Source organism: Polyodon spathula, chromosome 2 (genome assembly GCF_017654505.1).
Source record: "Polyodon spathula isolate WHYD16114869_AA chromosome 2, ASM1765450v1, whole genome shotgun sequence".
Lineage (NCBI taxonomy): Eukaryota > Metazoa > Chordata > Actinopteri > Acipenseriformes > Polyodontidae > Polyodon > Polyodon spathula.
In genome coordinates, this window is record NC_054535.1 from 100730793 (window position 1) to 100746112 (window position 15320).

At 40.0% G+C, this 15320-nt stretch overlaps 1 protein-coding gene across 1 annotated transcript; it reads left to right on the forward strand.

Annotated features, from left to right (window-relative positions):
• Window positions 1-686: 686 nt before the first annotated feature.
• On the forward strand, window positions 687-9179 carry LOC121305410 (ectoderm-neural cortex protein 1-like). Its single transcript, XM_041237069.1, has 3 exons — window positions 687-1257; window positions 2826-4631; window positions 7149-9179. Exon 2 carries the CDS (start codon window positions 2832-2834, stop codon window positions 4605-4607), a length of 1776 nt encoding a protein of 591 aa, XP_041093003.1. The 5' UTR covers window positions 687-1257; window positions 2826-2831; the 3' UTR covers window positions 4608-4631; window positions 7149-9179.
• The last annotated feature ends 6141 nt before the right edge of the window (window positions 9180-15320 follow it).

Here is a 15320-nt window from a genome sequence, read left to right on the forward strand (position 1 = left end):
TAAAATCTCAGATAAACTGCCTTAACTGATCAGTTGCAAACGAAAGTTACAGTTTAAACATAATTTAGCAGGAAACAAACATTACTGTGCAATACGTGCAGAATCGATTTTCAGATTATAATTCCTTGATTGATTATACTAGGAATACATCTTTCAAATATTTCTATGAAAGAGACGCTCTGTCCAGCACCAAGGACGTTACTGTAGCTTCAGGCATCTGCCCAACGTGAAGAAAATATATTTAAAGGATACCTTGATTCGTAAAGACTGCTGCTTTACATATACCGCTAAACAATAATAAAGTAATATAAACATTTCAGCATACAAACACTATCATTCAGATTGTTAATGCATTGTATTCATTTACTCTTTATTATTGTTACATCTCGTTTTATGATTGAACTAAACATACACGGAAAGCATTACCTATACGCATTTCACTCATCTTGTCACAACCCTTATCATCCCAATCCGAAATAGTCTAGCCACTTGTTTGAATTGCACTGGAACTACAGGGACTACATAGAATTTACATTTTTATATACCAGTTTGTGACTTTTTTTACAACTAGGTGGCGCTTTTCTCATTCCAATGGACCTGTATACCCTTCGCCTAAAAATACCTCCATACGTTTTCATCCACAAAGACAGAAGTGTCAAAGAAAACAATTTTCTGTGTATTTGCTGGTTTTATTTTTTTTCAGACGCGTTGTCTGTCTGACTATTGTGTTTCTGGTGGTTTGTATTCTTCACCTTTCTTTCTCATTCTCTCTGAAGCCCGGCGATTTGCATACCCCTCCTCTTTCTCCTCAGTGTCTGAGAAGATCCTCCCTCAGAGCGGTTCAAATGCAGTCCTACTGACTAACCCAAGCAGACAGACTTACTTACACATGCTGCATAGCGATCATATTCAAAGCAAGCAAGACGACTCGGCGCTGGCAGAGGAAAGGGCTCAAACACTCCCGACTGGATCGTCTCACACAGCAATACTCCAACACAGTGTGGGGATACCGGGAAAAAAGGAACATACAGCACAGTGTTGCGAGTGGTCAAACTTTGATGGAACATGAGCACAGCATCACACACTACAAGGAAACGTAAAGGATAAAGACGCGTCCACTCGCGCTTCACCGCGGACGCACGGGCATCGGGGATCGATTCAGAGCGCTCCAGCTTTGTGAACACCGTGGTTGTTGTACTGAAATGGCATGGTCGGATAATAAAGGATTGTTCTAAACCATGTGCTTACTATAAATTTGTAAGTAAACTGGTATTTAGTCGTGCTACCTGGGCTGTTTTTAATAAAGTTGCAGTGGAACGAAGGATCGAAAGCCTTTTAACAAAAAAGAACCGCTCGATGCATTTTATATGCTCTGCAGTGCAGACGGTACAGTATCTTTATCCAGGCTTCGACCAGGGATGAAAAGCGCTATGCAGACTTTGATAACCTACCTTACAGATATGCAGACAGTAAAAGTTTCGTTTCTATTTCTGGTAGAAATCTGTCTAAAATATTAGATTGCAGCATGCACAGGTCAGTGATGATGTCATTTTATTAACTAAAAATGGACTGTTTAATGCAAACCTTTCCAGCAAACAGGCTTTGTGCGAGGTAGGGACTTTATGTACGTAGTTGTATTGTAGGTGATAGGATAACTCATAAACGGGAGACATAAAGCATAATGAAAAACGCATGCTGTTTTTCATTAATTTAAACAAAAGAAAGAGAAAGAAAAACAGAAAGAAAAAAAACTAACGGGTTCCCTTGTTTAACTAGGCTAACGTGTCTCAGGTGATCTCACGGTTCTTTGCAGTCGGGCAAGGGTCAGTTTGGGTTAGTGGCTCCAAAACAAATAAACAGAGGAAAGCCAGAGATGGGAAACTGCTGTCTGTTCTACCTTACTGTTAAAGTTACGGGTTTTCTCATTCATGAAAATAATTCTGGTAAAGATAGGTCTGACGCATTAGTGCCTTATACCTAAAGATAGCAATATACAATAGTAAAATATTGCATAGGCTAGTTACCATACCAACACCGCCTAACACCTATCTAAAGAGCAAAAGTAGGAAAACACACGCACTGTTTTACTTTATGTTTAATTTCCATTATTTAAATGTTCAATTTCTAGTCAAAATACACATCTGAATACACAACATATTGATATCGATACATTTGTGTTTAATTTGTGCAGGGCTTCCTCTTGAAGTTATTGAGTCGCAGTGTTTGCTGGGGTGCATTCATTTCATGGTCCAGCGTCATCAGGGAGTATCGATGCAGCCCACTGAGTCATTTACTGGACCCGCAGCTCTGTAATTCCTTTTACATGCTGTGCTGTGTGGACCTGTCACACGAAACTGAAATTAAAGGCTACGTTGCTTTGCTCAGTATTGCTTTGGGAATAATAGGTCTCTCAAATGAACACGTAATGCCATTCTGAGCAGAAACGGTTGTTAATACTGTATTTTGAGAAAGGTGCCGTTTTACCTGCTAATGATGAGGCTGCAGAGTGGTAGAGGCCAAGATTTATGCAGTAATCACGCTTTCATTTAGGCATAGCTTTGTAATAGAACAGTATATATCAGATTTTGTTGCTATCTAAAATGATGCTGACAGATTTTTTTTTTTTAATATCAAACATGGAAATCATATCTAAACACATTAGTATTCGTATTACTACTACTACTACTTAATAAATAATAATAATAATAATAATAATAATAATAATAATAATAATAATAATAATAATAATAATGACAACACATACTGGTTAGAGATAAAGGAATCCTACTTTTAGAGAGTGCTCATTGTATCTTTTTTCTTTGCAGGACTCAATGAAAATGTCAGTCTGCATTCACGAGAACCGCAAGTCCCGTTCCAGTACGGGCTCCTTGAACGTCTACCTCTTCCACAAGTCTTCGTACGCGGATAGCGTCCTGACGCACCTCAATGCCCTGAGGCAGCAGAGGCTCTTTACCGATGTCCTGCTGCATGCGGGGAACCGTTCCTTCCCCTGCCACCGGGCGGTGCTGGCTGCTTGCAGCCGATACTTTGAGGCCATGTTCAGCGGGGGTCTGCGGGAGAGCCAAGCCAGCGAGGTGAACTTCCATGACTCCATCCACCCCGAGGTGCTGGAGCTGCTGCTGGACTACGCCTACTCCTCGCGGGTCATTATCAACGAGGACAACGCAGAGTCGCTCCTGGAGGCTGGAGACATGCTGCAGTTCCAGGACATCCGGGACGCCTGTGCAGAGTTCCTGGAGAAGAACCTGCATCCCACCAACTGCCTGGGCATGCTGCTCTTCTCGGATGCCCATCAGTGCAGCAGGCTGTTCGAGCTCTCCTGGGGGATGTGCCTGAGCAACTTCCCAGCCATCAGCAAGTCTGAGGACTTCCTACAGCTGCCCAAAGACATGCTGGTGCAGCTGCTCTCCAACGAGGAGCTGGAGACGGAGGACGAAAGGGTTGTTTACGATTCTGCCCTCAACTGGGTGAACTACGACCTGAAGAAGAGGCACTGCTACCTCCCAGAGCTGCTGCGCACAGTCAGGCTGGCCCTCCTACCTGCCATCTTTCTGATGGAGAATGTCTCTACAGAGGAGCTCATCAACAAGCAGGCCCAGAGCAAGGCGCTGGTGGAGGAGGCTATCCTCTGTAAGCTAAAAATCTTGCAGAACGACGGGGTGGTCACTAGCTTGTGTGCCCGTCCCCGCAAGACCAGTCATGCCCTCTTCCTGTTGGGAGGCCAGACGTTCATGTGTGACAAGCTCTACCTGGTGGACCAGAAAGCAAAAGAGATCATCCCCAAGACAGACATCCCCAGCCCTCGCAAGGAGTTCAGTGCCTGTGCTATTGAGTGCAAGGTCTACATCACTGGGGGCCGGGGCTCAGAAAATGGGGTGTCCAAAGATGTTTGGGTCTACGACACCCTGCATGAGGAATGGTCCAAGGCAGCCCCCATGCTTATCGCCAGGTTTGGCCATGGCTCTGCAGAGCTTAAGCACTGTCTGTATGTAGTAGGTGGGCACACGGCAGCCACAGGGTGTCTCCCAGCATCTCCATCAGTGTCCCTCAAGCAGGTCGAACAGTACGACCCAGGCACCAATAAGTGGACCATAGTGGCCCCTCTCAGGGAAGGGGTGAGCAACGCAGCTGTGGTCAGCGTCAAACTGAAGCTGTTTGCCTTCGGGGGCACCAGTGTCAGTCATGACAAGCTCCCCAAAGTGCAGTGCTATGATCCACTGGAGAACAGATGGACAGTGCCAGCCACCTGCCCACAGCCCTGGCGATACACAGCTGCAGCTGTGCTTGGTAACCAGATTTTTGTCATAGGAGGTGATACAGAATTCTCGGCATGCTCAGCCTACAAGTTCAACAGCGAGACCTACCAGTGGACTAAAGTAGGGGACGTTACAGCAAAGCGCATGAGCTGTCAGGCTGTGGCTTCTGGAAACAAACTGTATGTAGTCGGGGGCTATTTTGGCACACAGAGATGCAAAACACTGGACTGTTATGACCCCACACAGGACACCTGGAACAGCCTAACTACAGTGCCCTATTCACTCATTCCGACAGCGTTTGTCAGTACCTGGAAGCACCTTCCAGCTTAGAAGTGAAGCTTCAAAACAGCAGGGGTAAGAAACACATTCCTATCAATCTGTGTTTATATGCAATGCATATGATTACAGTGTGGGGTTAGTAAGAACTGCATTATATAAACTCAAAATGTAATTGACTATCTGTTTGTATGTATGTGATACCAAATGACTATTTTACAGTATCACAAATTCAAACACAGTACAGCACAATGCAGTATGAAATGAGCAAAGTGATATTAAACACCCAAACCTGTTTTCTTTTACATTACCAGGGGCTTATTCGGCAGCTTACACATAACTAGCTCAGATGGCTTCCAGATAAACACATATAAGTATTAGCTGCTTCCCTTGATACAGGTTGTAAAGAAGCCTGTCCTAAAACCATTATTAAATTCCAGGGAGTGTATTCAGTCGTCACATAATCCTCATCAGATTGACCGTGAAGACCCACTTTTTCCTTATTTGCTGAAACATGACACTGTTCAAACTTGATGAGACCACAGTCAATCCTGCCCCTAACGATGTCATTTTCTTAAGCCTGGATGCTCATAAATCTGTCCAGTCCTAAAGGGACTGTGACCATCCAAGCCACTTGCACATAACAACTGTGGTACAGTTTATTCTTCTGGGCAGTTTGTTTGCCTTCTTTGAAAATCTAGATGTGGTTTCTGCCTCTCTATATAAAACATGTTTTAAAACACAAAGCACAAAGCAGTGTTTGGTTTAGGGGGCATTTGCTTGCTAAACTGAGTTTAGTTTCTACTGCCCTCAAATATTTTTTAATCAACCAGAGCCCTTTTATTATGCACTTCTTAACCAGACCCTGGTACTGAAATTTAAGGGGTTTCATCTTTGCTTGATGGTAAACCAGTAACAGCATGTTCAGAATTGATGGCATATTAGAAACAAACAACAAAAATAATATTAAATTCACATAGTAAACAAGCTGTTTTCATCTGTTTTAATGTTGGCTTATCGGATTTCATCAATAGGTAATTTTGGTTCAATATGTAAATACAGTATAATCGTAAATCTCGAAAAACTACTCACTTCTAAATCTTTTGTAGTCATTTTTGTGTTACTTTAGTATAAATACATGTTAATTTGGATTCCTATGTTGTTTTTTTCTGACTTTATGTGAACGAAAAGACACACATTTGCCAGTTTTCCCATTGGAAATAGTGATATTTTGAAATATCACTGTCCTGGTCACAAAAGCAAAGTTTGTGGGGAATAATAGCCATTTTCTATACTTTTGCGGCATAAGCAATTAAAATAACACTTACTACCCAGGAACAAAAAAAAAAAAAAAAAAAAAAATTGTTACACAGTGTAATGCAACTTTCTTTGGGGTGTCAACAATAATTGCTCTTATATTTTCAGCATAGAGAAGTTACATGTGTCTACTCTTTTGTTCTTCACATTCAATGTTTTTGAAAACAAAACATAAAGTGTCTCTTGATGTCATTCCCTGTATTTTTCTAAGCTACAATGTTAAAACCAAGAGCTTCCTTTGTTCAGGCTTCCCGTAGCACCTTCGTTTCCATATGGAATGCTCCCCACCTTGGTTGGCTGCAATTAATTTCAAAGCTGAGGTTCCTTTGCTGCCGGCTATTAATTCTCTTCAAACAGTCCCTGCTGGTTACAAAGGGGCCCAAGAAGAATGTTGTTATCCTGTTCTGTTAAATCAGTGGGTGCGAAGATAAAAAGGAAATGACTCACTAACTGCATTCTGTTTTCATAGCCGTTGAGGTCCAGTACCCGTGTCTTTAAGAAAGCAGTCGCTTCAGCCCCTTTGCATTAGCTACACACAATACACACTGGTGTGTGATTAAGTCATCATTTATAACCAACTGAAGCCCTGCCATAATTTACTGCTGCTTCTGCCACAGTGATGCACCTGCATTTCTTGACTATGAGATTTCATCCCAGATAACAGGCAGCAATGTGTACAGAAGCCATGCTTAATTGCGTGGTGCTCGCTGTGTAATTATATTGTAAGTGAGACTAGTTTAATATTCAAGCACACAGGGTGTCTGTTTACTGGTGTGTTGTTTACCGTGGCACATTCATGCTAACACTCTTTACATTTGGGCTTCTTTATGTTCCAAATGCTGGAAGTGGAAATTGCTGGCTAATTGCTATTCTTGCTTTACAGCAATGAGACAGATACCCTGTCCTTTGCCAAAGATCACAAATCATGTTTATTGCTGTGAATGAAATACATTTGTGTGGGGAGTGGCACAGTGGAAGCTTGTTAGTACAAAAGCTTCTTTTGAAACTTCAGCCAAGAAGGAAACAAAACACTTTATTAAAAACAAAACAAAAAAAATAATGGATAGTCTAAACTAATTTCAGTTTTAGCCGTTAAAGACTGCAAACAAAATATTAGTCGTTTTTAAAACTGCAGGTGACATTAGTGAGGGTTGGATTCGTGTCTGCAGTTATGAACCATCCCTTTGATGCCTTTGTAATGCAAGTGTATTCCTCCAGTAAGGATCTCGACAGTGCTGCATTTGTTTGACATACTTCTCTCTTGTTTTTTTTTTTCAGATAATGCTGTTCTTGCAAAAAATCTAATGGATATCTACTGTGAAGAAGTCAACTTTTTACCACATGGCATGAAGGATAAAAGGGATGGGGATGGGGATGGGGATGGGGGGATCATGGGCGGGAGACTTTTTGATGAAAATGATGTCTACCCTCGCAATGTCTGCACCACAAGCTGGTCATGAAGGACCAGCCTCCTGTTCTGTGCGTTTAGGGACATCAATGTTGTTTAAAAATGAAACAATGAAGCTGTGTGCTCCAGACAAGCTTCTGTAATCAAGGATTACTGTCAATGTTAATCAGCCCTCACAAAGGAAAAGAAAAGCACAGGGGTTTACATGTTCATAGAAATGTTCATTGACTTAACTCCGCCATTTGTGTGTGAAATTTGAAATGTTTGTCACCTCACGACATGACATGTTGAAGTGCCAACACCAGCTGTGGAGGAAATCGGGCAGTTCTGAAGCCCTGCAATGTCAATTTGAGTAAATATACGATTGGGGTTTTTGCAGCCTACTAACAGAGGTCTAGTTGTAGGCTGAACCTGGGGTGTTATTTAGCCTGCCTTTGTTATCTGAGCAGCCTGAAATGCAAAACCAGCAAGAGAAGATGAGAATCTGGGACTATAACTGAATCTGGATAATATTATTAATAATAATAATAATAATAATAATAATAATAATAATAATAATAATAGTGATAAGAAATATTTCTACAGTGAAAATGCTAGTATGCAAATACTGGCCTTAAATATATGTTATAATTTATGAAGAATGTTGTTGCTGTTGTTGTTGTAAAGATACATATTTGATGTCCTCTGCTCAGCTACTAGGTATTTATTGTTCTGCTGCTCGTATGCTTATGGATGTTTTTGTTTTGTTCCATGCATGGCCCCTTCTGTTTGACTGGGCTCTCATTTTGCACAGTTTGTTTACTTGGCGCTTTAAACTGTATTCTTCTTTTTGAACTCCCCCCCCACCCGTCCCCCCCGCCACATTCTAGGAGAGCAGTCCGAGGAGGTGTGGGTTGTTGGGGTGTCTCAGGAATCGGCTGGTTGGAAATGGAAGGATTATAAGGCCAGGAGCTGAAGTTACACAAAACGTGCTAAGCTGAAGGTAAAGGCGATGAGGTCACAGACAGTCAGGTTACACAGTTGTCTAAAAGGGGGTTAATGAGAGGTGGGTGAGCTCTGAAATATGATACAGGTCTTCTGGCAAGTTATTTATTAGTTATTTCTATTGGATGCTGAACCCATTTAAAGTATAAATTGTGTGGCATGGGCCGCTATGCCGTGGTTGCGGCTGTTCTAATGTCTGCTTTGAAAATGGATGGAACAAGAGATGCAACACTTGCTTTCAAGTTAGCTAATTCTGTCACTAAATTGTATTTATTTTGCTTTTTGCACCCCAGCCTTTCCGAATCTTATGTTAGAAATCCTTGTTTGACTTTCTTTTTCTGTTCATTCTGTTTCATATCTGAAACTTGTACTACAAGTTTCTTTTTCAAACTCACCCATATCACGCAAAAATGCTGAGGCTAAGGTTGCAAATTCTCATAACCTAATGGGTCTGACCTTGGTCTACTGTAGTTTCTGCCTAGGACAAAAAAGAGAGTGTATTTAAACCAAAACAGTTTTATGAGATTTGATATTCCTAAAAGCCCTGAATTGAATTTCTTGCATGATTGGAAAACGATAGATAACATGTTACAGCTGCTTTTCTTTTTAGAAACATCCCCCACCTTTTATCCCAAAACAATTCACAGCACACTTCACTCCAAAACCAGCAGACAAGGAGGTTCCTCCCATTTTCTCTGCGAATTGCCGTAGAAACACATTACAAAGAGCAGGCTTCTATTTCTAGTGTGTTTGTGTGTGTCCTTTTCAGTGGGTCTGAATAAGAGATGAATCATTTCCCTGCTTTGACTCAGTTACATGTGTGCATTTAGCAATATGCTGGTGTACAAATAATAATGCGCTGATGGTTTTTTTTTTTTTTTTTTTTCATTGTTGTGACTTTTATAATTTTACATTTTGGACTACTGCAATTTAATATTATTATTTTGTACACGTGGATTTTGTTTTCACAATGTGAAATTCCTGATTTAATAAAATTCAAGAGTTTTTCTCTTTTGTTCTAAATATCTGGTTGTGCTTTTGAATTAGTTCATTAATTACAGTTTGATTGCTACTTTTACATTTATGAACTTAGAAAGCTGGTATCTGTGGTTACAGTTTGATGTTTAAACAAAAAGTTATTTAGATAATGACTTGTTTAACTGTTCTAGGTTGCTGTTGAAGATAATAATACATGATCTAATAAGTGATGAGAGAAAGCTTTGTGAAAAAATTCTATTCATTTCCATCATTTCCATGTTTTCATAAAACACAGAGGGGAAGACTTATTTACAGTTGTTTACACAAAGGACACTGTCCACCAACAGCACTGATGTTCACATCAATACCATACAGCATTTATTTATATTTTAAACCACTGAAATCAGTGTAACTATGGATCCACATTATTGCACAAAGTCACCATAGCATTAAGAACTGAATGTATTCTTATATATTTCAGTTCAGAAGGGAAGAGTGGCGGTCTCTGATAAGAAGCATTCCTTGTGAAATTACCTGACACTTGCTTTTTGCCATTCAGACTGAATTTGGTACCAGACTCTCACATCTTGAAAGTGTGCACCGAATTGTGAACTCCACTCTGTCTGGAGAACAGTAACTATCTATGCACTGTTGTGCTATACAGAAACACATGCAGATTTTAACACAAACTTCACACTCTTCTAGGAAATGTCACTAGAATTTGAAACATATAGTACTGCCAAAAAAAACAACAGCTTACTAAATCAAGGTAAATATAGCTGTTGTCTTGATAAACTAAACCCCTTCATAAAATAAACATGGGTCAGTTCTGAAAATTACAGCATTGCATTCCTGTCTGCAGCTGTAAAACGTGTAGTTTTTATATTTTAAAAGCCAAAATAATAAACTTAAACTTGCTCTAACCTTTAATAATAATAATAATAATAATAATAATCAGCAATATAGTGGGCCTCTATTCATCTGTCAAATGTTGGAGGGTATGTATCTAGGCCCAGATTTAGCCAGGCACAGGAGCCAGAGGCCTTCGGAGCTGGTGAATCTACAGACAAAGTTTTCTTTTCTGTTGAGTCGCCGTGGTAACCATAACCCTTATCTGTGACATGAACTGTGGGGGATGAGAGGCTATGGAATACTTGGATGCCTCTTATTTTGCTGTTGAAAGTTATATAAGCATCCATCAGCATTCTCTTTTCCAGTTGCAGTTTTTGGTCTTTTTTGTCTGTTTTTATTGATTAAAACAAGTATCACAACCATTAACCCTTTTTTACTCTTTTATTTATTTATTTATTTATTTATTGTTCGCATATTTCATGAATTTAAAACTTTATTTAATTAAACAGTTCCGTATGGGGCTTACTATCCCTGAACTGGGATAGTATAGGATAAAAAGAAAAAGAAAAATCAAAGCCATTGAAAAAGACTTCAAGCGTTTGTCATTGAATTTAGATTTATTTTAGTGTTTCTAAATTCACCATTGACCTGAAAAGGGACAGCATGAATCCTGTATATACATTTCCTGAAGCACTTTTTTCCCAGCTTTCTGCTTGCTGCTTATTGTACCACAGTTAAACATCTGAAAATCATAAAACACACGACAGGAGATATTCATTTCACAGGGCTAAACCATCAAGCTTGAAATGGAAAGCAAGTAGATCTGACACTTACGATAAAAAGGCAGCTTGTGTACCATTCACTCTTGAAAACTATAGCATTGTCAGCACGGTGTAATTTACAGCTCACATTTTTTTAGGTTGGAAGGCATGTCTAAGGCTTGTATAAATTGTTATATGGTTTCACCAACCAACGACAATAGCTGCACACAATCTCTGCTCATCATCTTTTTACTTGTATTGCCTCTCAATTCTTCAATAGGGACACTGAGATGATAGTTTATAATCTAATGCAACAGGTCTACTTATTATTACTTATCAGAGTATGCTGCTACTCATACTCGGAAGAGCCTTTAAGAAGCATTTATCGGCAAGTTTTACAGCAATTCATTCATTAATGTGTTGATCTCAAAGTGAGAAAAGCTGTCCTTCCCTCACCTTTACGACTGAGTGCCAATCAATGGCAATTAACTTCCGCACTGAGTGTTTTAAAAGCCGCTTGGAAGCAAATTTTCCTCTCCTCCGGGGCGCTGGCATTTTTATTGCCCTATTGAATTACCGAGGCCGTAAACTGACAATTAATAATGAATTGCCATTGATTGGTACTCAATTGTAAAGGTGAGGGAAGGATAGATTTTCTTGTTTTGAAATCAACAAATGAATTAATGGATTTTGTGAATACCTCCCAATATATACATCTTAAAGGCAATTCCAAGTAGAAGTACAAGTACAAGAATCAGCACACCCTACTACTTGTGTATCTTTAGATGAAAGCAAACGGTTGGTGTTTATCGTTCAGCATAACCAGTCAGCGTGGCTAAAATGAAAATGGAAGATTATCAACAAAATAACCAATTTAAATATGTACACTACCATCCAGCAAGTATGTGGGCACCTGTGTTAATCATTAGTATACTTGAGGGAAGACACCATTAAAACGAACTGTTTTCATCTGCAATGCAGTTCATACCTGCCTATGATATTCCTAAAACAGGAATAAGTCAGGTTGAAAAAACATTTATTTACTATGGAATGCCCCAGCACAGGTTTTTGAAGTGTGTTCTGGTGTTTAAAATCCAGCTTCCATTTGCCAGGCAAATTAAAAAAAACACACATTGCGATAACTGGTGCTGCAAATAAGCCAACAAAAAAAGAAACAAAAAGCAATTGACTCTGATTGATGAGATTTGGACTCTACCCCCATCGGTGTCCCAATACTTGTTGAAGGATTGTCTACATAGGAGTCGATGATCATGAACTGTCTGCCAAGATGGTCTTCTAAAATCAATGACCCTTGTGCTTTATTCCCATTCTTTGCATAGCACTTTGAGGTACTCCATTCACTTGAAAGGAAACCACAACACAAATGTCATTCATTTGCCGTTAAAATTGGCCTTGGTGTGACGAAATGCTGACTGATAGTTTCACGCATCGCATGGCTTTCGTTATGTGTCTGTTGCCTCTACCTGACATTCTCAAACATTTCCAGTGGGGTGAATGGGTGGGAGTGTCTCTGTATGTGTGCATTCCTGGGAACTGACCGAGCGGGTGGGAGAAATGAGCTGCATTCTTGGCCACATGGTTCAAAGTGCTTGGGTTGTGTCCATATACCCCTCATTACCCCCAACTCTCCATCAGCTACCTGCTGGGAATGCTTTTTAGTTAGTGTGTTCTGATTGAAAAGTATTTCCCAGGACCACCTGCTGGCCCTGCAGAAGGCACCTGAAAAAGCTTTGTAAACAGTGCCTGATAAGGGAGAAGGCCCTGCAGAGGTTTATAATCTAGCCCTTAACAAGGCTTTCATTCACGACCAGCTTCCTGAACATGAGGGGGTTCGGTTTCCACGAATCCTTTCTGCTGGAAACAAGGCCTGCTGGCTTTCCAAAAGGTCAAGATATGATTACAGCTGAGCAGAATGTATAGGTGGCCTTGGTCCCTGACTCTAGACCTGTGTTCCAGATTAGACGACTACAAAGGGGAACACCCTTCGAATTCACGCTATTCACAGAGCATCTTCTGAATAGCCTGCCGTCCTCCTTTCACATTCACACGACCATTCAGAGAAACGAGATGACGGAGAAGCTCTTTCACAAAACTAAAGGACTTGAATGTCAGCCGTCATTCACAGGAGCTGGACTCATTAGGCACCAGCCTCATAGCTTATTGTGTTACTGTGAATGTAGCTAATCAAAGATTTATTTTTCCATTTACAGGTACGCGGGTCATCAACATTTGAAAGGATTTAATAATGCAAAACACATATTTTATAGATTCTGTGGACCCTATTCACAAAAATATAAGTACCTTCAGATTTCATTGTCTTAGTTTTTTTAATGCCCCCTTAGCTTTTTTTTTTTTTTTTTGATGTCTGCAATCCTATTGCAACTACTTCCCATTTCAATTCCACAATATTGGCAGTATTGTCTTTGTACAGTACATTGTTTTTGTATGAAATACAGGACCCTATTTACAAAACTTGTTTAAAAGTTATTTTTTTAAGGACTGTGTTTAAAAGCATCCTGTGATAAACAATGCTTTGAACATGAGAATACACTAGGAAACCCTTTTTAAAAGCGTTGAAATTGGTTTTACAAACTGCAGACTTGATAAATCAAAAAGGGTGTTAAAAAACAGTCCTTAAGCAAACATTCCTTAAACTGGTCCTTAAAGTAAACAGGTCCCTCAGTCGACTGTGTCCCCTGTATATCACTAGCAGCAATTTACTCAACAGTGTAAGTGTAAATGGTATTTAGATTTTTGAATGTTTGTTAAGAAAAAATTATTCCCTGCGCTGTTCACAGACGGAATTATACGGTAGAAGAAATAAAAGGTTATAAATCTTAATGTTATTGCTGTTTAAACCATAAATAAGGTTTATAATAGCAATCATGACCTCCAGGCAGGGCATTCCTGGCTGTTAATGCTCCGGTTGGGTTAAAGTCCCTCGGCTTAGATTCATAAACTAGACCCATCTAGTTTAAAATGCAGTGTAAATATATTTGGCATTGGACACGTACGCAGAACGTCAAAAACAAATATGTAAAATGTAATAAAAAATAACCCTCCTCACTCATTTGAATTACATCCTGCGTGTCTTTCATTAGCAAAGTCGTTGATAATGTTCAATTTTCTGGCACATTCATTTTCGATGGATAGGATAAAAAGAAAAATAGGATAAAAAGAAAAAGAAAAATCAAAGCCATTGAAAAAGACTTCAAGCGTTTGTCATTGAATTTAAGTTTATTTTAGTGTTTCTAATTTCACCATTGACCTGAAAAGGGACAGCATGAATCCTGTATATACATTTCCTGAAGCACTTTTTTTTTTCCCAGCTTTCTGCTTGCTGCTTATTGTACCACTGTTAAACATCCGAAAATCATAAAACACATGACAGGAGATATTCATTTCACAGGGCTAAACTATCAAGCTTGAAATGAAAAGCAAGTAGATCTGACACTTACGATAAAAAGGCAGCCTGTGTACCATTCACTCGTGAAAACTATAGCATTGTCAACACGGTGTCATGACCCTGGTAGCGTGATGACCACCGGGTAGGACAACGCTTTTTTAAGGTTATATTGTGACGTTTCCGAAGTAGACACAAATGAAGACAGCATAGCCCACCTCTTGTACTGCAGACAGCATAATGCAATCAAACACAAACCCCTTAATATGAATGTATGCTTATTAACATAATTATATTACAGGGAATTTGTATAAACAGCACGATTAATACATTAATAATCTAAACATTTAAATTTCCAGTCCGTCGTGCCACCCTTGTATGAGTGGGCCCCAGTGCAGCTGCACCAGTTGCACTGCCGATACCTCCATCACTGATTGCAGTCAGGTGCAAGTGATCAGCACACCATTCATTAGTGCCTCTATATAACAGGAACCAAAAGAACAGGAAGGAGAACACAGGGGGAACACACTGGAACTGGACCGCAGCCATTTTGGACACTGAAGGAAGAGAAGCAGAAGAAAACAAAAATCTACGTTGCAGAAGGTTAAGTACGCTTTGCATTGCTGAGAGTAGGAGAATACTGTTTTTCATGACAAATGTTATTTATGTATGCTAGTGTTTTAGTTATTGTTACTGTGACTGGAGTAAGTATACTGTTGGACTGGAAGATCTCTCTATTGTGTTGATGCTTTGTAGTTTTGTCAATCTCCAGGACTTGCCCGCTCTCTCCCTCCATTCCAGAAAAAGAATTGCAGAGAAGACGAACTGCTGTATTACCTGCAGACACCCAGATAAGCGAGCCCCCCCTTTACTGGAGTGAAGTATTAGTGGCCGGGTTGGAAGACTAATGCTCTTGTAGGGAGGGGCCGAATGCGGGGGGGTGGGGGGGTGAATTAGCCCCATTCAGAGTGGGATGGGGAGGGAACAGCGAGTATTAAGGACGGATTGTTTTCATTGTTTCTCCAGGATCAACATCATAGAGG